The sequence below is a fragment of the Geotrypetes seraphini genome, chromosome 2 (assembly GCF_902459505.1).
Source record: "Geotrypetes seraphini chromosome 2, aGeoSer1.1, whole genome shotgun sequence".
In the NCBI taxonomy this organism is placed as follows: domain Eukaryota; kingdom Metazoa; phylum Chordata; class Amphibia; order Gymnophiona; family Dermophiidae; genus Geotrypetes; species Geotrypetes seraphini.
This window is the reverse complement of record NC_047085.1, coordinates 374,575,320-374,601,159: the sequence shown is the minus strand read 5'-3', so window position 1 is coordinate 374,601,159 and position 25,840 is coordinate 374,575,320. Positions and strand designations below refer to the sequence as shown.

General features: G+C 43.3%; 1 protein-coding gene across 2 annotated transcripts in view; it reads left to right on the top strand.

Moving 5' to 3' along the window:
- TMEM245 (transmembrane protein 245) overlaps positions 1–25,840 on the top strand; it is a 201,473-nt gene that overhangs the window by 141,364 nt on the left and 34,269 nt on the right. For both annotated transcript variants that reach the window (XM_033930622.1, XM_033930623.1), the window contains one exon: positions 19,659–19,759. In XM_033930622.1, coding sequence (XP_033786513.1) covers positions 19,659–19,759 — 101 coding nt within the window. The remainder of the gene's footprint in view (positions 1–19,658; positions 19,760–25,840) is intronic.

Sequence of the window (25,840 nt, the reverse complement as noted above, 5' to 3'; positions counted from 1 at the left end):
CCCCCCCCCCCCCGGCGATGGCACTCAGTGGCATCAGCGCCCCTCCCTCCGCGATGGCACTCAGCGGCATCGGCGCCCCCCCATGACAGTACTCGAGTTCGGCCTCCTTCTCTCAGCATCAACAGAACTTCAGATTGGCAACAGGTGCTCAGTCAAAAGCTTCCCCTGACTCAGCTTCCTGTTTCCGCCCAGGCAGTTCAGTCAGAGGGAAGCTTTTGACTGAGCACCTGTTGCCGATCTGAAGTTCTGTTGATGCCGGGAGAAGGAGGCCAAACTTGAGTGCTGTCGCGGAGGGGGGGCCTTGCCGATCTTGTTGCCAAAATCGGAAAGTGAGGAAGGGAGAAAGATGGACCTGTGGTGGATGGAGAGATTGAGAGAAGGGGACAGATGATGAAAGTGGGGAGAGAGAAGAGTGCAGATGATGGAAGTGGGGGGAAAGAGAGAGAAGAGGGCAGATGATGGAAGTGGGGAGAAGGGGCAGATGATGGAAGTGGGGAGAGAGAAGAGGGCAGATGATGGAAATGACCATCTTTGAATTCCTGGGCCCCAGAATCTGGATTAGACCATCCCTACACTTACGTCAGGTCTTCTTCTATTACAGCTTCAGGAAAATGTTAGACTTATCTCTTCTCCTTATAATGACTGATCTCTGTCCATTACACTCTCTAGAATCTAATTGGTAATGTAATAACTGATCCCAATCTTATTGTAAGCCACAATGATTCCTAGCTGAAAATTGTGGGATATAAGAAACTTTACTGTATGGTATGATGACTTGCCCAGAGTCACAAGGAGCTGCATTAGGAATCAAACTCACAACTCAGGATGCTGAGGCAGCTGCTCTAACCACTAGGCTACTCCTCCAGCAGCAAATCACCTGGTCTGGATGGTTTACCACCCTCCCCTCAAAAGCTGAAGGAACGCAAAAATGAAAATTACAGATCTTTTATTAGTAATCTGTAACTTACCCTCTCTTTTACTAAGATGCGCTATGCTTTTTTTAGCGTGCGATAAATATTAACGCGTGCTAATCACGCGCTAAACACTAACGCGTGGATGTTATGCTATGGATGCGATAGCGGTTAGCACACATGCTGATTTAGCACACGCTAAAGCGCTTAGCGCACCTTAGTAAAAGAAAAAAACCTTCAAAGTCCCAGTTTTTTCTCCGTCTTCTTGGTTACACCTTATGGAACTATTGTTCCTCTCCCATCAGATGTACCCAAGCACTCAGTGCCAAAACAAAACAAAAACCATGCATGCATATATGACTACCGTATTTTCACGCATATAACGCGCGCGTTATGCGTGTTTTTACCTACCGCGCATACCCCTCGCGCGTTATACGCGTGAGCGTGGTATACAAAAGTTTTTCTACATAGTTCCCACCCCGCCTGAGGCACATGGGCCCAACCCGACCATGTGCCTCAGGCCGCGCCCCCAGGTGGGACCTAAGGCTCCAGGGCCTATTCTGATTGGCCCACGCGCCTTAGGCCCCACCAGTAGGCGGAGCTTTGGGACGGATGGGCCAATCCGGCCTCATTCCGTCGTTGGCTGCCTGCCGGACAGGCGGGTTTGGCTCCCGTCTGTCCGGCCAACTACCAAAGGTACGGGGAAGGGGGGTGGGGGTGTCGTGGGGGTCGGCCAGGGGGGTCGCGGGTCGGCTGGGGGGGCGGTCGGAGGTTCTTGGGGGGGGGCGGTCGTTGGAGGGAGGGGGGTTTGCGTCGAGGGCAGGAGGGCCTGGGATCCCTCCTGCCCGTAATGTAGTGCGGGGTGGGGGTAGGGGGGTCGCCGTGGCCAGGAGGGTTTGGGCTCCCTCCTGGCCCGATATTGTCGGGGAGTCGGCCGGGCAAGAGGGCTTGGGCTCCCTCTTGCTCCGATCGCGGGTGCGGGTGGGAGCGCGTGCGAGCGATCGTTCGGGGTGGGGGTACGAGCGGTCCTGCTGGGGGGGGTGAATCGGGCGTCGGGCGGTGTGGGAACTATGTAGAAAAACTTTTGTATCTCGTGGGCTCTTATTAGACTCTCTGCTGTGTCTTCCAGAAGGGAGGATATTTAGTGGGCAAGCCATAAGCTTCTAATAAAAGCATTTATGAGGGGGCGGTCGGAGGTTCTTGGGGGGGGGGGGGGCGGTCGTTGGAGGGAGGGGGGTTTGCGTCGAGGGCAGGAGGGCCTGGGATCCCTCCTGCCCGTAATGTAGTGCAGGGTGGGGGTAGGGGGTCGCCGTGGCTAGGAGGGTTTGGGCTCCCTTCTGGCCCGATATTGTCGGGGAGTCGGCGGTCCTTCGGGGTGGGGGTGCGAGTGGTCCTGCCGGGGGGGGGGGGCAGGGCAGGGCGGGTAAACAGAGAGTCAGGACAGCGCACGGAGAGTCGGGGAGGGCGAAAGGAGAGTCGGGGTGGCCAGAGGAGAGTCGGGGCGGGCGAAAGGAGAGTCGGGGTGGCCAGAGGAGAGTCGGGGCGGGCGAAAGGACAGTCGGGCAGCATGCGCGTTATACCCGTGAGCGCGGTATACAAAAGTTTTTATACATAATATTGTGGTTTCTGCGCGCTATACCCGTCTGCGCGTTATACACGGGTGCGCATTATCTGCGTGAAAATACGGTAGTTAGTTTAGAGACTTAGCAGACTTCTTGTGTTTCCCCCCCTACTTTCTACCAAGCAGAATTACTCTGTGATTCTAGCAGGGCAAGACATTGTTGAGATTGAGGCAAAAGGTTATTACAACCCAGGTCTTTAAGGGTTATTCAAGCTTCTTCCACTGTCTTAAGGGATTGGGACTTGTATACTGCCATTTTTATAGTTTTACAACCACATTCAAAGCAGGTTATATGCAGGTACTTCAAGCATTTTCCCTGACTGTCATGGTGGACTCACAGTCTATCTAATGTGCCTGGCGCAATGGAGGATTAAGTGATATTTACCAGCCACCGTTTTCCACAAATCAAATGGGAAAAGCCATCTGTATTCGAATCCACCTGTGCGCAGGAACTGGATAACATCTCAAAAAGAACGCCTTTTCAGTAAACTAGTCCATTCTAGATCTTGGAAAAATGGCCACTTTAAAATTTTTCCACAGAAGTGCCTTAGGTTGAAATGCTTTACTCAAGATTTTCTCCTTAGTAAGATAGCAAAACAGACTACTATGCCTCAAGGGACTCCTTCACAAGCTTGCCCAAGGCTTCAGTGAGCTCATGTGATTTTAAAATGAGGATCATCCTTTAAATGTGTGATACAGATGTCTTTGGCCACTGTTTCACTGTTCTAGCTCAAGAATCCCTTTAAATTGCAGGACCTATTTTTCAAATTTTCAATCTGGTCCTGCATTTCTTGTATAACCACTGCTGCTTTCCCTAAGTCAGCCCAAACCACCTGTGCTTCCTCTGTAAGAGAATTGACTTGGCCAACCATTCCTTCAACACGGGATCAAAGTTCCTCCTGCTCCAATTTCATTTTGTCTAGAACTGTTTGCATGTCCTGCCTCTAGCCATCTCTTGCTTCAAGTCTTTGCTTCTTTCAAAATGTTTTCCTCTGGGCTCTGGGGCACTTGTTCATCTTTATCAGAGTCAATGGCCTCTGCCATCATTTTTTCTAATCTTCAGGGCATATTGGCGGGTCAGCTTTTGCAAGGTCCCCAGACTTCGTCCCAAATTGAAATTTTTCAAGGTTCTTCCAAGTGGACATCACTCTTAGGTTTAAGTGCTACTGGAATAGAAAATAGCATTCATCTATGCATAGCCCTGGCAGATCTTCAGTCTTATGCTACCATCTTGAATTGTGATGTCACTTCCTCCCCTGCTTTTTCCTCTTGTTTTTCTTGTCTTTTGTCCTCATGGGTATAGGGAGGAATCCTGTGCACCACTCTCCTTCGGTGGCCTCTATCACATTGGGCCCACTTAATACCTTCATGAGCAGTCCAAAAATTAGGGAGATGGAGTTTGAAAGATACCCATTGGGGAGACCCAGAAAGATAGGAGAACCTGAGGTCTACTTAAGGCCTGAAAATGTTTCGGGCTCAGGCCCAAGAGCCTTAGCCTCAACCTTGAGTATAGAGCTGTGGCCGTAGCACTGCTGGCCAAGGTTGCCCAGAGTGCAGGGTTGAGAGACAAAGTTAGCTTGGATGCTTTGCAGATGGAAGATATTATCCTAAGGCAGAGGATGTTAGAGAAATAACTGGCACAAGAAGAGCAGCTGTAGGTATGACTCTGGTACCCCACCAGATGTCTGTGGATCTTTTGGAGGCTATAACTAGAGCAAAACTTTTTTCAGGGGAGTTTTTCAACATCCTTGTTTACAAAGTGTATCTATATTTGTAACACTGGATATGATATAAGAACCTATAGCTGAATTTTGGTCCCCCAGGTAAATGTCAAAATATTTGGAACTATTTCATTTGAAGGCAGAAAATAATGCTATGGAAGTTGCTAATATAGTGGAAAAATTGGAAGAGAGTCTGATGAATTAATATTATTACATTTTATCTGGTTTTCTGTCTTAGAGGAATTTGCTACTCTTATGGTTACTTTTTCTTTATTTTTGACTGGGATTGGGGTTTTTTTTGTGGCTGTTTTTTAAGATTTACTTTAAAAATCCTCATAAGATATTTTTTTTAACAGTGAAATGTGGATCTTTCCATATACTCAAAAAAGACAAAAACAATTCTATTATTAGATCCTGGGTTTGAGGTGGTAGCATTTCTCCTGAAAATGCATTGTTAGATTTAATTCTCAAAACTTTATTTTTTTGTACCATGTAAATTTCAACCTTTTTGGCTTCTTTAAAAGATCAACTGGGAAGAGGCCCTAATGCTTCCTTAGTTATGAACGGTTCTTTAAATGGTTCTCTTAAGCTCCTCCTGAATTTTTAATGGATGCCATTTTTCCTTTTTGCTAGTACTTTTAATTGTTTAATTTGAAACCTTGGTTCCCCGTTATAGTACTATAGAGAATTTAAGAAGATTTTGCCTGATAATATTTGCCATGATGTTTTACTCTTTTATGCTGGGTTTTACTAAATCACAGAAGAGCTTCTTACCACGGGTTGTCAAGGTAAATGCTTCAATGCTCAAATGAATTGAATGAGCGTTGGAGCATTTACCTCGCCGGCCCGCAATAAGAAGCTCTTAATTTCATTTTCTATACAAGTATGCTACCTGATTTGTAATTTGCAATAGCATAAATAAAAACAAAAAATTAAACATATGTGAAGGAATTGTTTATTTCTTAAGCAGCAAATAAAAAGATAAACAACATAAAATCTGTTTTTACTCCTTGGGATCTTGCAAGGTACTTGTGACCTGTGTTGTCTACTGTTGGAAACAGGATATTGGGTTTGATGAACCTTTGGTCTGTCCCAGTATGGCAACTCTTATGTTCTTATTTAAGTGTACAAAGCAACAAAACAAAAAGAAAAGTTCCAACCTAAACTGCAGTAAAAAACAACCAAGAGCAAACAAGACAAAACTGCAGATCTGTACAAGACGTAGGCCTGATTTATTTGTGACAAAAAAAAAAATCATATGCAAACCCTTTTACCAATCAGGGGACCCGACACGGTCCGTGTTTCGGACAAACCTTCGTCAGGGGTCCATGGTAAAAATAGAGGGAAAAAACAAAAAATCACAAAAAAATTTTTTGTATAGTGACAGCAAAGTGTGAGCGACGTCAAAGTTCGTCACTGTAATAAGCCGTCAAGGAAAAACGGCTTATTACAGTGACGAACTTTGACGTCGCTCACACTTTGCTGCCACTATACAAAAAATTTTTTTGTGATTTTTTTTTTTTTTCCCTCTATTTTTACCATGGACCCCTGACGAAGGTTTGTCCGAAACACGGACCGTGTTGGGTCCCCTGATTGGTAAAAGGGTTTGCATATGATTATTTTTTTTGTCACAAATAAATCAGGCCTACGTCTTGTACAGATCTGCAGTTTTGTCTTGTTTGCTCTTATTTAAGTGTACATTATGAGATTAAAGAGAGATTTTAGCGATGCAAAGAATGGAATATTCTTTCAGAGAAAATTCTTCACTACAGTAAATTTTGTGTTTCATAGAATGTTTGATAAGCTTCTAACCTAGAAAGCTCTGCTTAGATTTTGGGCCATTGTACACAGAGAGCTAGTTAATTGGCAGAAACAGACAAAATTCCATCATATACAACCTTCTTTAATGTCTTTCCACCTTATCTTTCAAGTTATATTGTACTCTTTGAAAATGAATTTATCTAACTATACTTAAATAACTATTACCATTATTGTTTCCAGAGTTAAAGGCTTGTTTACTACTACAACTATTACTAATCCTAAAGTGTGGTAAACAGTTAACCCATGAATTAGTTCATGGCAACTGTTTTGCACAGTGGTAGCAACAGCTATTGTACTGCCATGATATCTAGAGTGTGTTAATTAATATGCTAACGGCATACTAGAGCTGCCCAATTTCAGAAAAAAAAATTTTGATTCAATTTGGTCTATTGAATTGATTTTTCGATTCTCTTATTGTAAAACTAAACAAGCCAGATTAATACAGATCGATCCTCCACAGTCAATACTAACAGAAAACCATGTCCTTTTCATACACACAGAATACAAATACACTCCGATACACTAAATCGGATAAAAATGCTCTGCCACTAGCTGTTATTTGGTGCCATCTTGACCATGCCTCCAGTATGGCCACAATTAATTTTTTTGCAGACCATTAAATTGTTGCCATACTAACCTGGTGGACTGAAAAAATAGTTGGCCCATAGTGTTAGCAAATAAAGCCTATTGGTTAAACTGAGTCAAAGGGATATAGAATGTTTTCTCAATCTATGGGGAGAAAACCAATAATCCACTGTGATATTAACACAATGCTTAATAATATTAATCACAGTTGATGTTATAGTGAATACTCATACTTAATATTGTGAAAACTCAGACCCTGAACCCATAAATTAGTGATAACACCAACAAAGGTTCAATGGGGGACCATCATGGTTTTCACTGTCCCCTTTTACCATCCATATTCACGTTATCAATAACAGAAAGCACTTATCTGGTTTGGATGGTATAACGCTGACAAAGAACCTCTGTGGTTCAGTCAGCGGGGCTGACTGCAGTAATTCCCGCTTTTGATGCCTATCTGATGTATTGCGCCTTAACAGTGTCCTTCCCTGAAGAAGACTTGAAACTCAAGTCGGGGGCACAGGGTTACTAAAAAGGATTGAACAACAACTTACACAGAATTTGTTTTAATCAGCACGAGACACTTTCAACGCCACAGAGGTTCTTTGTCAACGTTATACCATCCAAACCAGATAAGTGCTTTCTGTTATTGATAACGTGAATATGGATGGTAATAGGGGACAGTGAAAACTATGATGGTCCCCCATTGAACCTTTGTTGGTGTTATCACTAATTTATGGGTTCAGGGTCTGAGTTTTCACAATACTAAGTATGAGTATTCACTATAACATTAACTGTGATTAGTATTATTAAGCATATAGAATGTTTTACCTAATGTTGCATGGTCATATGGGAAGGAGGCTTCTTTCTGATGCAAGATTTCTTTTGTCTTATTCACTGGTCTAGAATTTTGACCACACATCCTTTTCAACCATGTAATTTCTACCCTGTGATTCTTATCTAGATAGCTTAATTGCTTAATTACTTATTGATAAAACAGTAAGTAGAAGTTTTTAATAGTATGAGCAGTGCTTAAACTGATGAAACCCATCCATTACATACATGCTAACTGAATAACAAAACATTATTTGTGGGTAAGCTTTTTAGGTTTTATCTATGTCTGTATGCTCTTTAATTCCCAAAGATCCCAGTACCGTATATACTTGAATAAAAGTCAATCTGAATATGTCGAGACCCCCTTTTTCCACCAAAAAAGGAGGAAAATTGGTTGACTCGAATATGTCAGGCGGCTTAATATTCATGTGTCCTGCCCTGTCAGGCTCTGCACCCAGCCCCCTCCCTACCAAGCTCTGCACCCAGCCCCCTTCCCTCCTTCCTCTGTCAGGCACTGCACCCAGCTCCCTTCCTGCCAGGCACTGCTCCAAGCACCCTTCCCTCCATCCCCTGTCAGGCATTGCACCATCACCCTTCCTTCTCTCTCCCCCTGTCAGACTCTGCACCCAGAACCCTTCCTTCCCTCCCCCAGTCAGGCTCTGCACCCAGCACCCTTCATTCCCTCTCCCCCTGTTAGGCTGCACCCAGCACCCTTCCTTCCCTCCTCTGTCAGGCTCTGCACCCAGCACCCTTCCTTCCCCCATCAGACTCTAAATCCTCCCTCCCCCCTCCCAGGCTCTCTACCCTGCCCTCCTCCCTTCCCTAGCCTCATACCTCTACTGACGATCCCCGGTGGAGGTGCAGTGGGCAGGAGCAAACTTTCCGAGCTCCTGCCCCACTGCCAACCGGCTGCCGTGAGTTTCTTCGGCCGCTGAGCAGCACGATTAGGCATACGATTTGGCGCTGCTGCTCGGTGCTGAGCATCTTCCTTACTGGCTCCCGTTAATTCTCACGAGAATTTGCGGGAGCCAGTAAGGAAGCTGTTCAACACCGAGCAGCAGCGACAAATTACCTTTCTAATCTCTTTCAAAGGCCAAATTGAAAAAATATGTTTTAAGGGCAGCTCTGAATTCCATGAGTAGAGTCAGAGCATAAAGCAAATGGCAAGTTTTTTCACAGAGTGGAGGCTAAGAAAAGAAAATACTGATTTCCTTGTTCCTTACCATCTTGCAAGCTTGGGACTTGGAAGTACCAACCATAGGCATTGGAGCAGGATTGGGGGGGGCACAGTGCCATGCCCCCAATTGATGACCCAGCATTGTCGTCATTTGTGGCCCAAAGGACATCACCAGCAGCAGCCAATCACATACGCCGGCACCGACGTCTTCTCTACTTTGGCCCACACTCTATGATGTAACTTCCGTATCCTCAGAGGTGGGCCCGCAGTAGAGAGAAGGTGCTGGTGCTGGTGGCAGGGTAGTCTATGTGATTGTCTGATGTTGGTGACGTCTTTTGAGCCGCAAATGAAGTTAGGTCACACGGCGAGGGCAGAGAAGAGCTGGGCAAATAGAGCGCACAAGAAGGGAGAAATGCCTCGAAGGAAGGGGGTGAGGAGAGAGAGAAAGCGTGCTGGTTGTAGAAAGTGTTGGACTCAGGGAGAGATGTTGGATTGGAAGAACAAAAAGAAGGTTAAGAGAAATGTTATGCTCAGGAGAAGGAGAGGGCAGAGAGTAAAAAGTTGGACAAGGAGGGAGAGATGTTGGTTGGGGGAGGGAATGAGGACAGGAAGAGAGGAAGAAAGCAGGAGATAGAGAGAAGGAAATGTTGGACTGGTGCAGGGAAAGGAGGGAGATATGTTGGACTGGGAGGAGGGCCAGAAAGGAGGAAGGGAGGTAGAAATGTTATACTGGGAGGAGATATGACTCAAAGAAGGGAGAGATATAAGATTCTGGAGAAGGGTGATGGAAGGAGGGATTAAGAGAGAGATGTCAGACCATGGGAAGGGGAGGGAAGGAGAGAGAGCTGCCACACCAGGGAATGGAAGGGAAGAAGGAGGAAGAGAGATATGCCAGACTGTGGTAAGGAGAGGAGAGAAATATCAGACCATGGGAAGGGGGGAATAGAATGAAAGAGATGTCGGACCACAGGGAGGAAGGGAAGGAGGAGAGTGATGCAGAACCAGGGAAGGAGGAGAGAAAGATGTGAGAGGAGAGATTTCATACTGAGGGGAGAGTAAGTACAGAGTGATGCCAAATTAAATTAGGGGGAAAGAGGGGAGGGAAGGTAAAGAAGGGAGGGAGATGCCAGACTGTGGGAAGAAGATGAGTGATGCAAGACTATGGGAAGGGTGGAAGGAAACGAAAGAGATGTTGGACAGCGGGAAAAGGAATGAGAGAGGGAAGGAAGAAGAGAGAGATTTCAGACCATGGGAGAGGAGAAAGATGCCATACTATGAAAAGGAGAGGATACCAAAACATGAGAAGGGGTAAGGGAAAGGGTGAGATGTTGGACTACAGGGAGGGAGGAGAGAGACGCGAGACCAGGGAAGGAGGCGAGAGAGATTCCAGACTGGGAGAGGGAAGAAGGACAGAGCGATGCCAAACCAAAGTAAGGGTGGGGGGAAGAAGGAAGAGAGGAGAGAGAAATGTGACTGTGGAAAGGAAAGGAGAAAGATACCAGACTATGGGAAGGAAAGGAGAGAGATGTTGGACCATGGCAAGAAGAAGAGGGAGGGATGCCAGACTGGGAGAGGGAAGAAGGTCAGAGTGATGCCAGACCAAAGTAGGGGGGGGAAAGAAGGAAGAGAGGGGAAAGAAATGCGACTGTGGGAAGGAGAGGAGAAAGATACCAGACTATGGGAAGGGGGGAAGGAAAGGAGAGAGATGTTGGACCATGGCAAGACGAAGAGGGAGAAAAGGAGAGAGAGATGCCAGACTGGGAAAGGAGAAAGATACCAGAACACGGGAAAGGAAGGAGAGAGATGGACCACGGGGAGGGAGGAGAGAGATGTGAGACCAGGGAAGGATGTGAGAGAGATGTAAGACCAGGGAGGGGGGAAGAACAGAGAGATGCCAGACCAAAGACTGTGGGAAGGAGAGGGGAGAGATGCCAGACTACAGGGAGGCGAGAAGAAAAGGAGAGAGATGTTGGACCATGGGAAGAGGGAGGGAAGGAGAGAGAGATGCCAGTCAATGGGACAGATATGCCAGATTGTGGAAAGGAGAGGAGAGCGATTCCAGACCTTGGGAAGGGGTGTGGGAAGGAGAGAGATGTCAGGCCAGTGTAGGGGAGAGTGGAGAGGGAAGGAAGGAGGAAGTAGAGATGCAAAACCAGGGAAGGAGGAAAGAGAGAGAGATGCCAGACCACAGTAGAGGGCAAGAGAGAAGAGGAGGGGAGAGAGATGCCAGATTGTGGGAAGGAGAGGAAAGAGATATCAAACCAAGGGGGAAGGAGAGAAATGTTAGAGGGAGGGGTAGGAGAAAGATGCCAGTCTGTGGGAAGGACAGGAAAAAAGATACCAGATCATAGGAGGGGGAAGGGGGAAGACAGATGTCGAACCACGAGAGAGAGGGAGGAGATGGTGAACAGGGATGGGAGACATGGGGAAAGGAAAAGAGATGGAAGAAATGCTGTTTAGGATTGATGGGAGTAGGGAGAAAGGAGGGAGGAGATGGTATACATATATGGAGAGGAGGGAAGACGTAGAAAAATAAATTGAAAAGGAAGCAGAAAAATGGAAGACAGTTGAATGTTAAAGGTTAATGCCAAAGATGGATGTAGGGTAGAAAGTGAAGGAGAGAAAATCATGAAATGGATAAGGTCTTAGAAACAGAGTTAAGAGCACAAACAAAAGGAAGTGTAGCCAGAGACTGGGGAAAGATGATTAAAAAATAAAATCACCTTCTTTGTATGTTTCTTTGCCTTCCATGATTCAGGAAGGAGGAATCTCCTGTTTCCTCTGAGCTTTAGCAATGATCTCTGACTTTAGTGCATCTAGCCCAAAGTTCCTCATGAAAGGCTCATGAAAAAAATTAGAGAGTCATGGGATAGGTGGCAAAGCTCAGTTGTGGATTAGGGAATTGGTTATTGGATAGAAAACAGCGGATATGGTAAATGGTCATTTTTTTCAATGGAGGAGAGTAAACAATGGAGTGCCGCAGGGGTCTTTACTGGGACCTGTGCTATTTAATTTATTTATAAATGATCTGGAAATTGGAATGAAAAGTGAGGGAATTAAATTTGCAGATGACTCTAAACTTTTCAAATTTGTTAAAACGCATGCAGATTGTGAAAAATTGCAGGCAGACCTTAGGAAATTGGAAGACTGAGTGTCCAAGTGACAGTTGAAATTTAATGTGGACAAATACAAAGTGATGCACATTGGAAAGAATAACCCAAATCACAGTTACCAGATGCTAGGGTCCACCTCGGGGGTTAGCGCCCAAGAAAAGGATCTGGGTGTCATTGTAGATAATACTTTGAAACCTTCTGCCCAATTTGTGGCGGCGGCCAAAAAAGCAAACAAGATACTAGGAATTATTAAAAAAGAGATGGTTAACAAGACTAGGAATGTTACAATGCCTCTGTATTGCTCCACGGTGCAACCTCACCTGAAGTATTATGTTCAATTCTGGTCTTCTTATCTCAAGAAGGATATAGCAGCACTAGAAAATGTTCAAAGAAGAGTGACCAAGATGATAAAGGGGATGGAACTCCTCTCATATGAGGAAAAACTAAATAGGTTAGAGCTCTTCAGCTTGGAAAAGAGAAAACTAAGGGGAGATATGATTGAAGTCTACAAAATCCTGAGTAGAGTAGAATGGGTTCAAATGGATCAATTTTTCACTCCGTCAAAAATTACAAAGGCTAGGGGACCCTCTATGAAGTTATAGGGAAATAATTTTAAAACCAGTAAGAGGAAATATTTTTTCACTCAGAGAATAGTTAAGCTCTGAAACGCAAGAGCAGATAGCGTATCTGGTGATCAGGATAATTGCGCACAAGCGTACTTATAGCTATTCTAGGGTTGTAAAAATGAATAATGAAAAAATGATGCAAATATAATTTTAATAAAATCCAAAATATTATTATTTATTTGTTATCAAAATTAGATCATAAGAATATCAATTAATTATCAGTTGCATCATGAGAATTATTACAGAAGCCAAAAGCTGGCCTTGCTCGTAACAAATTCCAACGTTTTACCAGTTACACATCCATATATATCCCAAATGACGACATTCCTTCGCTACAATCTGACTGCAAGCTAACTGGTCCAAATTATTTGTTTCCATATAAGGCTAGCTTCATATAGGCGTGTCACAAAAACATTCCTAAAATTACATTCTTATACCTAAAAAGTTACATTCTCACATTAAGCTTACATATTTTATAAAAAGAAGAAATACATAGACAGATATTGTAATATACTCACAAAAACTATTCAGCTTTTAAATCCTCTCCTGTAAAAATCAGTGTGTCCTCTCTGTACTGAGAAAATCATCTCTGCCTCACTAAGACTGAACAAAGAAAGATGGAAGGAGCAGTTAACTCCCCCTCCCATCACAATTCCACAGAGTAGAAAAAAGTTGCCCAAGGTCAGAGGCCAAACACCAGATGCAGCCTGCTCAGGATCTCTTCAGGATTTCAGATATATGAAAATCAAAATAAAATATTATTCTAATCTACACTTGTTAACTTGTTACCTATAGCTACATAAGTAAATTTCTATTGTGTAATTTTACTGACTTACTAAAACTTAATTTTTGGATCAATACATACAATGATACACATATGGTTTCGATATGTCTTTCCCACTGCAGACTCAGGTCATTGCAACCTCAGGGCCCCTGGGAATGTAGATACCAGGTCAAAAGTCGACTCCTGTCTGCCTATAACTCCCTGAAGATCGGCCTAGTTCAGGCTGGTCACTCTTCAGAACAAAGAAACCCTAGAAAACTTAAGCTTTGCCATCTGGGGTAAATTTGCTATGGTGGTTATCAATCACAGAATGTCTTAGCCTGCCTTCCTGTACCCTCAAGCATATGAAACATGTGTCAAATCAATATGTTAAATTAGATTCCTGTCTTTTACTTTTGTGTTTCTTATTATTATATTCTAGCTTATCCAATATTCATTTATAGCTACTAATCCACATTCTCACCTGCTCTTGGATTAGGCCCTATCTATCAACAAGTTTTTCTAACTAGTAAATCCTGGTGCAATGTGAGAAAGTGTAATAGCTGAATTTTTTATTATTTCATGTTTGCTCATTTCATTACACCTACCTGTCCAGGTAAACCAAGCTGGCCCTCCTCAGGTCTACTTAAGGCATAGGACAAGGTCACTGGTTTTTAGAAAGGTTTGGAAAATTTCCTGCAGGAAAAGTCCATAGTCTGTTATTGAGAAAGACATGGGGGAAGATACTGCTTGCCATTGATTGGTAGCATGGAATGTTGCTACGCTTTGGGTTTTGCCATTACTAGTGACCTGGATTGACCACCGTGAGAAGGGGCTAATGGGCTTGATGGACCATTGGTCTGACCCAGTAAGGCTATTCTTATTATAGTTGCACAGGCCATTCTACTTTCTTATCTGGATTATTGCAACTCTCTGTATTCTGGTATCACTGAGGAGTTCAAAAGACTACAACTGCTCCAGAACACAGTAGACTAGACTAAACGTTCAAAACTAAACTTTCAAGTAAATCATTTTGAGAAGGGAAGTTCTCTATTGCCAGAGTTACACTGACTGCCAGTGATAAAAAAGAACTCCGTTTAAGACTGCTTGAATGGTCTATAAGGCCATATATGGAGAAAACTCTCAGGGTCTAATATTTGATATTAAAGCTATTTGCTCTTTCCACAATTCAAGAACAACAAAACAACTTAAACAGATCTTTCCATCTCCCCCTACAAATTCGTCGAAAGAAACTGTTTGATTCCACCTTTGAATTTCAAGCTCCTAAGGTTTGAAATAGCCTGCTGCTGTGTCTGCGACAGATCATACTACCAGTTCAGGAAATCGCTAAAAACATATATCTCTTTTCTCTGTAACACCCAGAACTGTCTCTTAACTTACTCCAAATACCTAACTGTAATGTAAACCTCTGTTATCTTATTGTAAGCCACATAGAATCCTAGTTGAAATTTTGTGGGGTATAAGAAATCGTACAATATGCTCTAGAGGTACCCAAACTTTTTCTGTTCACAGCTCATTTAATGTTTCAAAATTTTTCCATGGCTCCCCAGGTCAAACGATAGTTCTTGTACAATCCCCCTTTATTCCGGTTCCAGTGGGTTTTATGCATTCTTAGCCACCAGGCAGTTTAGAAAACTTCAGATGATTAATGTCTTAACTCCTCCCTCTGCAAGCATATCTGGAGCATGCCCCTTGAACCCCAATCTTGCTTTCCACTTGCCAACTGTAGGAGCTTGTCTCTTCTGCTTGTGTTTTCTTTTGCTAGTTTTCAGTTTCTGCAGGATGGCCTGAATAAGGCCTTTCAGTGGCTTCCCTACGGGTTCAGATTGCAGGCCTGTCCTTCCTGGACCCTGTTGCCTTGAGGGGATCTTTTGCGATTCCTCCAGATATAGTCTGTTTTCTATGGGGTGTGGTCCATCTGAGGCCTCCCTTGTCTGATGTGGAATCTGACTAGTTCTCCGCTCCCTGGTTCGCCTGTCTTATTAGCCCCTGGAACAGGAGTCCTTGATGGATCTCACTATCAAGACGGTTTTCCTTGTGGCTGTAATGTTGGCCTGTAGAGTTTCAGAGCTCCAAGCTCTTGTTGGTATCCTTTCTTGCTTATTACGGTTACTGCGGTGCTCTTGTATATGGTTCCTTCCAAACGAAAGTGGTTTCTGTCTTCCATGTGAATCTGGAAGTTCGACTTCCAGCATTTGTTCCCTCTGACTTGTTCCTTCCAATTCAAGGGTCCAGAACCAGGTGCTGTGGTCCCTGGATGTGTGCAAGCTTTTTGCTGCGGTATTTGGAGGTCACCACCGAGTTTTTTGTCTCAGACCACCTGTTTGTCCTGGTGGGTCCTGCCTGCAAGGGCAAGCCTGCCTCTAAGGTTATCATTTTGAGATGGTATCAAGCGGCCATTTCTGCTGCTTATGTAACTGCAAGAAAAAAGCCTTCCCTCAGGGTGTAGGCTCATTCTATCAGAGGGGTTTCCTCCTCCTGGGCCAAGCCTTCAGTTGTGTCTCCAGATGAGATTTGAAGGGCTGCTATGTGGTCCTCCTTGCACACCTTCACCAAGTTTTACAGGATTGATGTGGTGGTCAAGCAGGATGCTTTTGGTGCCTTGGTATTGGCAGTGAACTCATCAGTCCCACCCTGATGTTTTCGGGACTGCTGTGTTATGTCCCATTGGTCCCGGAATAAAGGGGGATTGTACAAGAATGAAAGATTAGGTTCTTACTTTTGCTAATCTTCTTGTAAATCTTCCCTTTATTCCAGAAACCTGCTCTTTGTATGTCTGATTTGCTGATCACCTGCCTTGAAGTACTGGTAAACTGGATTTAAGTTTTGGACTAACCTTTATAAGAGTGCCATCTGACTGGATGTAGCACTAAATTGAGGGGGGTGTTTCCCTGGTTTAGCTCCCCCTTCTGACATTGCAGGCTGTATCTTCCTATAGCACTGTTTTTGTCATTCAGGTTTCTAATGTTTCATAACCTGTTTTCTAGTTTTGATTGTTGCTGTTTTGCATATGTTAATATGAGCAGAATTGATTTGTTTTTCAATCAATTGATCATTGAGGTCTTCTGAAATATATGTTGAATTCTCCGACTGATAGTATTATTAGATAAAGGTACATTTATTTCAAAATACTTTCAATGCAGATTTGCCGATCATAATGTTCACCATATCTATAGAAGCAGGTAGAATCAATTCCACAATGGTATGGAGGTTTTTACACTCAGCAACTCTATATGCAACCTTGTATGAGACTAGCAGAGCATTGTTTGGTATTGACAAATGCCGAGAAAATGTACCTTGCTGTCCTTTTAATTCTTTTAATTTTCTGATAAAGAAGTTCCCTGTTTCCCTCTCTTGTTTCTTATCTTTTGTAGAAGTTCCTGGTTGCTTAAAGACTGATTGGGGTCTAATGGGCATGCTGCAGGATATGCTATCAGAGGGAGAAGTTAAAACTTCAATCATCTGAAGTTTTCTACAGTGCCTGGTGGCTAAAGATGCATAAAACCCACTATTCCTAGAATAGAGGGAGGATTTACAAGAAAGAAGATTAGCAAAGGTAAGAACCTAATTTTTCATTCTGTAATTTAATACTTACCTGATAGTTGTTAGCTTGAAACCATTATTAATTAAAAATATTAAAACAAATTTCATAAAGGTTATCACAATAATCTTGAATTATTTATTTGAAAAAAATTCAACAAATATTAAAAAAATAATCACAAAAAATATTGATAGAACTAGTTAGATGGATGTGCTTGCTGTTCATTACAAATCTTCTCAAACTTCAGAACCATATTTGACATGGCCAATCTCACTTCCTGTTCCACATTGATTTTCGCTCAGCATTTGCTTTTTATCACAGTGAGTGCCAAAAACCCAACTGCACATAAATAGGATGTCGTAAATGGAATTAAGATTCTCTGTGTTCTACTTCTTAACAGCGGATATTCATCTCTTATTGAACTCCAAAATTCAATAATATCCATGCTGCTAAATCGTGTCTTGAGCGTATTGTCGCAAGACAGCTCAGTGAGATTTTCTTCTTCAGAAGTAAAGTCAGCTGGAGGTTTGGCCCTGAAGGGATCCTGAATCCAGGTGAATTTCGTGGGATCATCTTCTTGAAAATATTTTTCAAACCATTTGATGCTTTGTGATAGGTGATTTTCAAAAACTGATTTTATATTGTCAGACAAAACAACTTCATTGGAGATCATGAACTGCTGCAAAAGAGGAAAACAATCTTCATGCATTTTTCACATCTTCATGCATTTTTTTCCACCATAATTGTAATTATTTTTCAAAGCTGATATCTTCTCAATCAATTTCAAAATGTGCATGTTGCCTCCTTGCAAGGACAGATTCAACAAATTTAACTTTTCAAAAGTATCACACAAGTATGCCAGTTTCATCAAAAACTCTTGCCTCTACAAAATTTTTGGCATACTCGTGTTTTTCTTCCTCAAGAAAAATGTAGTTTTTGTCATAATTGAAATATACGGCCACAACTGAAATATATGACCATAATTGAAATATATTGCCACAAGAAAGCCAGCATGAGTGGCAGTAGTATAACAAAGACATGTATTCAGCTCCCATATCTTCACATAATTTTTTGAAAAATCTTGCTTTTATTGGGCGAATTTTTATAAAATTTATCACATCCACCATTTGTTCTAGGATCACATTCAATGAAGGATTCAAAGGCACTGATGCAATGGGTCCACATTTCAGCCAGAGCTTTCTTTCGAATAAGTGCTTGTAATCCTCCATAACGGCCTGACATTGAACTACCACCATCCGTACTGACCCCAATACACATCCACTCTAAATTATTTTCAATCATAAATATATTTAGGATCTCAAACAAATCCTGAGCCTTTGCTCTTGTAGTTATTTTCTTACAAAAAAGAAGTTTTTCCATCTACAAAACATACATAACAAATCAAATGTGCATCCTTATCTGTGGTCTCATCCAACTGCAAGCCAAATTCCCTTTCTTTTAGTTTTTCAATCAATTGGTCATTGAGGTCTTCTTATATATATGTTGAAGGTGCATTTGAAAGTACTTTCAATGCAGATTTGCCGATCATAATATTCACCATATCTGTAGCAGCAGGTAGAATCAATTCTGCAATGGTATGGTTTTTTTTTTACACTTAGCAACTCTTGTATGAGGCTAGCAGAGCATTGTTTGGTATTAACAAATGCCGAGAAAATATACCTTGCTATCCTTTTAATTCTTTTAATTTTCTGGTAAAGAAGTCGCGAGTTCTATTAATCGAGTGTGAAATAAGTTTCTAAATTGTGCTTCAGTTTACTTGGAAGCATAAAGTCTGGCACCAAAATTTTCAAACATATTACATAATGCGGTCTTTCTTCTCCATTAGCATTTGTTGACATGAAGCCAAAGTCCAAATAATTATCGTCATATTTATGACATTTTCTCTTTTTTGCAACACCTGCTACTCATTTATGGTGCATGCTCTTCATTTTGTGCTGTTATATGCTTTTTAAAATTCAATAAAAATTTGTCCATTTTTAGGGTTCTGAAACAACAAATTTTAAAAATTATGTTGATCAAAACTTTACACTTACACAAAAAGATTCAAGCCACTAGGCATGTACACTAGTCATACGCTTAGTTTCTCTCCCATGGTGTTACATTCACACAATAACAGAAAACAAACTGTTTTACCAGTAACTGAAGATTCAGTTGTAGCATTTTTATTTCTATATACTTTTTTTTTTAATTCTTTATTATTTTTCATATCACATTTAAAAGTGCATTAAATTATACACAAAAAATTATCATAAACAGCATTATATTCAATCAATATCAATACAAAACATATTTCCCCCTCCCTTTCATTATAACCAATCAAAAAGAATACTCAATGTATTCCCGCCTCCATCCCTCCCACCTATATACTTTTTAATTTCTTAAGGTTGTAAAAGATGTCTAATATAAAAATGATCTGCTGCTCCCCTGTACGTCAATCACAGCTTCCAGTTTGGAAGCCACTGCTCTAGAGTTTCCTCAGTGGAAGAGCATGGGTTCTAGGTTCCTGCCAAGATAGAATCAGTGGGGAGATGTTTCCAGTGGTTCTATCCAGAATGAATCCAGATTACTTAAATGATGTTGTCATTGGTTCTCGGTCTCCTTGTGCTGGCAGAAGTTAAATAAGCATCAGAACTACTCTAGAGGGATTCATTAGGAAAGAGAATTAGCAGGTAAGAACTTATTTCTCCTTTTTTCACCTCATTGATCTCTTTACTCATTTTAATAGCAAATACTTTAGACTCAGGAAAGAAATTACACATTGTTTAATCTTTGAAAACAGAGAGTTTGACCTAGGAACTATAATTGCTGACACTGATACATAGATTTCCAAATTGTCTGTTTTTGTTTTTCCTTGTTTTATTTGTAAGTTAATATAATTCTGGTTCCTCTTTCAACTATTTTAGAGGCGTATTTGATGCTTCTCTCAAAATGGCTGGGTTTTATGGACTGTATACCTGGCTTACTCACACCATCTTTGGAATTAACATTGTCTTCATACCATCAGGTAAAAAGTTCAGTGTAACGAATGCCATTCCATTAAGGATAAAATTTAGTCAAATATATTGCAAAAGAATGAAACACAAATTATAATAGCCTAGATAATAATAGTTACACACCTGTTACACATGTAAATGTTTAGAATAATTTATTATTTATCCACATAAATAATATATATATACACACATATATATATATATATATGTGTGTGTGTGTGTGTATGTATATATATATATTAAATGCAAAAATTCTGCCTAAGCACTATTCTGTAAATATGTGCTTAACTTGCATTTTTCCCAGAAAGGGCTTACACATGGGTGGAGTCTTAGTGAGACTTCCACTTACATACTTTCCTCTGACATTCAGGCACATACATTTATACCAACTGTATGGCTGTTGTAAGTGCTAGCAACTAAATCCTAGGCATGTATCTAACCTGTTAGATATACCTTCTTTTATAGAATACTAACCTATGTTCTTTTATAGAATAGGTTCCTACTAGGCGTTCTGCTATAGAATAGTCTTGCACATGTGTCAATTTTTCCTAGACAGAAAACATGACTTGGAGACAAACTTCATTGTTCAGTAGCTTAGGTCAACAGATATTTTGAACTAATAAAAATTTGAGTATAGGCCAGCTTTGCTATGATAATCTCCCAGGTTACCCAGTTTCTTTCACATTTGTCTGCTCCTTCTCATGAAGAAATACCTTGTAGAGCCATGGTCATGCTTGGAGGTCTTGTCTATATATGGCAGTGGTCTCAAACTCGTGGCCTCCCAGGTCCTATTTTGCAGCCCGCAGTCTGTACGCCATCTTGCACACTGGACAGGAAGAGAGGCTCTGGCGCCAGCATCAGCTGACTTGAAACTTCCTGCTGCTATCACATATGCTGGGACTCCTGCCTTTGCGTATCTGCTGAGACTCATTGCCTCCTCTATTCTGCCGCTGCTGGTCTGGGTGCGGAGAAAAGACGAAGGCAGGAGTCCCGGCAGATACTCGAAGACAGGAGTCCCGGCATATGTAATGGCAGCAGGAAGTTTCAAGTCAGCTGATACCAGCGCCGGAGCCTCTCTTCCTGCCCAGTGTGCAAGATTGTGTGCAGACTGCGGGCCGCAAAACAGAGGTATTGCTAGAGAGGGAAGGGAGAAGGGGTACTATTGGACAAGGAGCAGAGGAAGGAAGAAGGGGTACTGCTGGACAAGGGGAGCAGGGAAGGGAGAAGTGGTACTGCTAGACAAGATGAGTAGGGAAGGGAGAAGGGATACTCTGGACAGGGGGAGGTAAAAGGAAGGGAGAAGAGATGCTGCTGGGCCTAGCAAAAAGGGAAGGAAAGGAAAGGTGCTACACACTAGAGGGGAGGATGAGATGGTGCATGGGGAGAGAGCATGTTGGGTTGGGGGATGAGGAGGGATACCACCGAGAGAAGAGGCAAGGACAGAGAGAGAAAGCATGCAGGAGTTAGAAAGTGTTGGACTCATGGTGAGGGCAAGATGGATGGGGAGGACAGAAAGGAGGGAAGGCTAAGAAGCATATGAGACCTAGACCTTGAATTTAACCTATACATTGCATCTTGTCCTTTTGTTTTTTCTTCCCTACCACCTTTTTATTTTAGCAATGTAACCCCTCCCTTTTCCTCTTGTGTGTGTTGCAGTTGTTCATGAGTTTTGTCTACTTACATATTTATGTTTATAATGTTAACAATTCTATTTAAAAAATTTTAAAGATATGTAATCTTGTAAACCGCTTTGGAAATGAAAAGCGGTATATCAAGCCTTAATAAACTTGAAACTTGAAATGTTACTGGGGAAGGGGGAGAGGGCAGAGAGTGAAAAGTTGGACTCATGGAGGAAGAGAGAGAGATGTTTTTGGTTGAGGGAAGGAGGACCAGAGGAGAGAAGCATGCAGGAGGAAGAGAGAAAATAAATGTTGGACTGGTGGAAAGGAGGGAGAAATGTTGGCTGGGAGGGGGGCCAGAAAGGAAGAAGGGAAGGGGACAGAAAGGAAGATGGGAAAGAGAAATGCTGCACCCATTTGGGAGAAGGAAGACAAGGGAGAGGAGCAGAATGAGAGATGCCAAGTCTGAGGGTGGGAAAGGAATGAAGGAAAGGAGATACCAGACCATGGAGGGAGAGGGAGAAATCCCAGGGCATGGGGGGGGGAATAGGGAAGGAGACAGATGCCAGACCAGGGGAAAGGAAGGAAGGAGGGAGGGAGAGAAAGGAAAGGGACGCTGAAGGGACGCTTATATAGCCCCACACAAGCGGCCCAGCACAGCTGTTTCAAAAGATAAGTTGTTGCAGCTGTATTTATAAGCCTGTTGAAAAAGTGTTTGCTGGGCTGTGTACCTTTATCACAATTTAATGGACTTTAACGATTATATCACTTCATTCAAAATTTAACAAGCATTTATCAACGCTGTTTAAGGAGGGTTTTTTTTATATAAGCCAGTGAGGTACTTACCCTTTCCAGTCTTTCAGCAAGATTCATCTGTCTGAAGACTTGGCTCTGAGGCTTTTTTCCTTCTTATATTAAATTCAGTAGTTGCAGTATTTCATGAAATGATTTTCAAAAAATCTTTTTAGAGTTGAGTTGGTATATATTTTTTTTGCATTGAAGAAAACCCACTCTCCTGCATTTGGTTTATAGAATCAGTGGCTTCCCCCCATGTTTGTCTCAATAACAAGACTATGAACTTTACCTTCAGGAACTTGTCCAAACCTTTTTTTTTTTTTTTTAATCAGCTATGTTAACTGCTCTGACCACATCCTCTGGCAATGCATTCCAGAGCTTAACTATTCTCTGAGTGAAAAAAATATTTCCTCCTATTGGTTTTAAAAGTATTTCCCTGTAACTTCAAGTGTTCCCTAGTCTTTTTTTTTTTTAATGGAAAAAAAAAATTGATCCACTTGTACCCATACGACACCACTCAGGATTTTGTAGACTTCAATCATATCTCTCCTCAGCTCACTTTTCCAAGCTGAAGAGCCCTAACCTCTTTAGTCTTTTTTCATATGAGAGGAGTTCCATCCCCTTTATCAACTTCGTTGCTCTTCTTTGAACCTTTTCTAGTTCTGTTATATCTTTTTTGAGATAAGGCAACCAGAATCGAATGCAATACTCAAGGTGAGGTCGCCCCATGGAGCGATAGAGGCATTATAACATTCTTAGTCTTGCTTATTTGTTTTCTAATAATTCCTAGCATCTTGTTTGCTTTTTTGGACATCGCCATACATTGGACAGAAAGTTTCAGGGTGTTGTCTACAATGACACCCAGATCTTTTTCTTGGGTTCTGACCGTCAAGGTGGACTGTAGCATCTGGTATCTATGATTTGAGTTATTCTTCCCAATGTGCATTACTTTGTATTTCTCCACATTAAATTTCATATGCCAATAGGATGCCCAGTCTTCCGATTTACTAAGGTCTGCCTGCAATTTTTCACAGTCTGTATGTATTTTAACAACTTTGAACAGTTTAGTGTCATCTACAAATTTAATTACCTCACTCATCGTTCCAGTTTCCATATCATTTCTAAATAAGTTAAATAGCACTGGTCCCAGTACAGATCTCTGCAGCACTCCTTTATTTACCCTCTTCCATTGAGAAAAATCGCCTACCCTCTATTGTCTGTCCAATAATCAATTCCTAATCCACAACTGAACATTGCCTCCTATCACATAACTCTTTCATTTTCTCAGTAGCTTCTTATGAAGAACTTTGTCAAAAGCTTTCTGACAGAGCAGGTGCACAGAAAGTTCGCTCATGCCCAGTACACCGCTGGACCACAAGAATTCACAGCAACCATTCATAGGAATTCAGCGTGGGGCAGGAGCATGGAAGGGATTCAAAAAGGTATGCGGGGAGAGGTGGGATGGAGTTAAAAAAGATTGTCAGAGGCAGCTGGGACAGGAGACGGGAGGTATCCCTCCTGTCCTGGCCCACCAGGTCATATGGCAGGCCCAGCCGGAGGCCTGCAACAAGACTGGGAGGGGGCAGATGGGCGCTGACCCAAATATAAGCAGAGACCCCCATTTTGGGGCCATTTTTGGCCCAAAATTATCATCTTATAATCAAGAATATATGATACATCTGTAAAGCAGCCACCTGTTCTTTAGCACTCTCCAGACCAGTAGAGGTTAACTTTACGATTGGGTATATATCTAATCATGACCAGCAAGTGGAGACTGAAAACAAAACTTTGGGACAGTATATCCTAGCCCCTCCTCTCTATTTCCCTCAGTCTTCTTTCAGTCTCCAGCAGGTGTTGAGTGATCTGTACCCATCTCCCTTGGTAGGGCTGTTGGAATTTGTTTAGAGGTTTATTGTCCCTGTTTTTAGCCGGACGGAGCTTGGACGGACTCTGTTTGGGGGTTCGTCCGACCTCGGGGGTGTCAAACCCGGCGGGTCACGAGCGGGGTCCCTCCCCCCACTTCCTCCACCTCCCCATATTTTTTTAGAGGAGCCTCAGCAGTAAGCCTTGCCCCCTAAATCAAGCAAGGCATATTGCTTCGAGAGCCTGTGGAGTCTGTTCTGTGTAAAAAAAAACAAACAAAAAAAAAAAAAATCCTGAGGTAGTGCTGGTCTGGAGGGTTGTATCCCTTTAAGAAAACTGTATTTTACTGTATTTTTTCAACTAACCGGCACTTTTTTACAGCTAGGTCGCGTATGGAGCAATGAGCACTTCTAAAGGGAAAAAGTGCTCATTGTGCTCCAGACGCGAGGCACTCGCGGCCGGCCTGTGCAAGCGGTGTTCAGGCCGGTGCGGTGGAGGAGCTCCGTCGGCAGCGGCTGCAGGCGCCCAGAGCTCCCCGCCGATGGTGCCTCGCGAGTCGGCAGGGAACGGTGGAGAAGCCCGGTCTTCTCCGTCCGCCCACGGAGGGATTCCCCGAGCCGCCGACGGTCGGGTTTTAGAGGATTCCCTCTCAGCTGATATTTTGACAGCTGATGCCGGCTTGCCTGTTTTAGCGGCTGAGACTATTCAGGTCTCTCAGCCGCTGCAGGCTATGGAGGGAGCTGTTTTGGCGGGAAAGACGCCATCTTCTCTGTCTGGCCCCTCCATTTTGTCTTCCACCTCAGGTGACCTTCCCCCTGTTTTGGCTAAGCAGGGGCAGGTTTCTGCTGGGTCCCCTGCTGTGGCAGGGAGTCCCTTGGGACCCTCGGGGGGTTTTTCCCCTGATTTTTTCTTTTCATTATGCAAAGCCTATTTTCAGGCGGCTGGGGGTCCCGGTTGCGCCCAGGGGGTCTCGGGGGGTGGGGTTTCCTCCGCGCTCCCTGCGGCTTTGCCTCTCTCGTCTGACGTGACGTCCCCTCCGCCGCCTCTCTTGTCCAAGCGTCCGCGGGTGTCGTGGGACGAGGATTTGTGGTCGGAGGAACGTGTCGGTCTGGAGGAGGACCTGGACCCTTCTGAGGAATTCCAGGACCCTCTGGAGGGGACGGAAGCTGGCGGCGGGTTGTCGGGTTTCCCGTTCTCCAGTGACGAGGCGTCCGTGGTGCGCCTTTTTCAGAGAGATGAGCTGCCTGACCTTATTCAACAGGTTTCTTCGGCTTTGCGTTTTGAGGACGCGCCGCCGGAGACTCCGCGTGTGGGGGACCCTCTGTTACGAGGGATCCGTTCCGTTTCCCGCTCTTTTCCTATGCATCAGGATATTCGGGATATTATTCTTGAGCAGTGGAAAACGCCGGAGACGCCGTTTCGGCTGGCGCGCAGCATGGCTCGCCTGTATCCCATTCCTGAAGGGGATCGGGCTACGTTAGCTTCGCCAGTCGTGGATGCGGTGGTCTCGGCTATTTCCAAGCGGCATACCGTGCCTGTTGAGGGCGGTTCTGCCTTGCGGGACTCTGAGGAGCGCAAATTGGAGACCATCCTTAAGCAAAATTTTCAAGTCTCTGCCTTTGGGGTCCAGGCGGCTATTTGTGGGGGACTGGTCGCTCGCGCCGTGTTTCGGTGGGCGGAGCGGGTCTTGGATCGCGAGTCTGACGACTGGTCTCTGGTGGATCAGGAGGTAGCGAAGATTGAGATGGCTGCCTCATTCCTCTCGGATGCTCTGTATGACTTGGTGCGGATCTCGGCTAAGTCCATGGCTTTTGG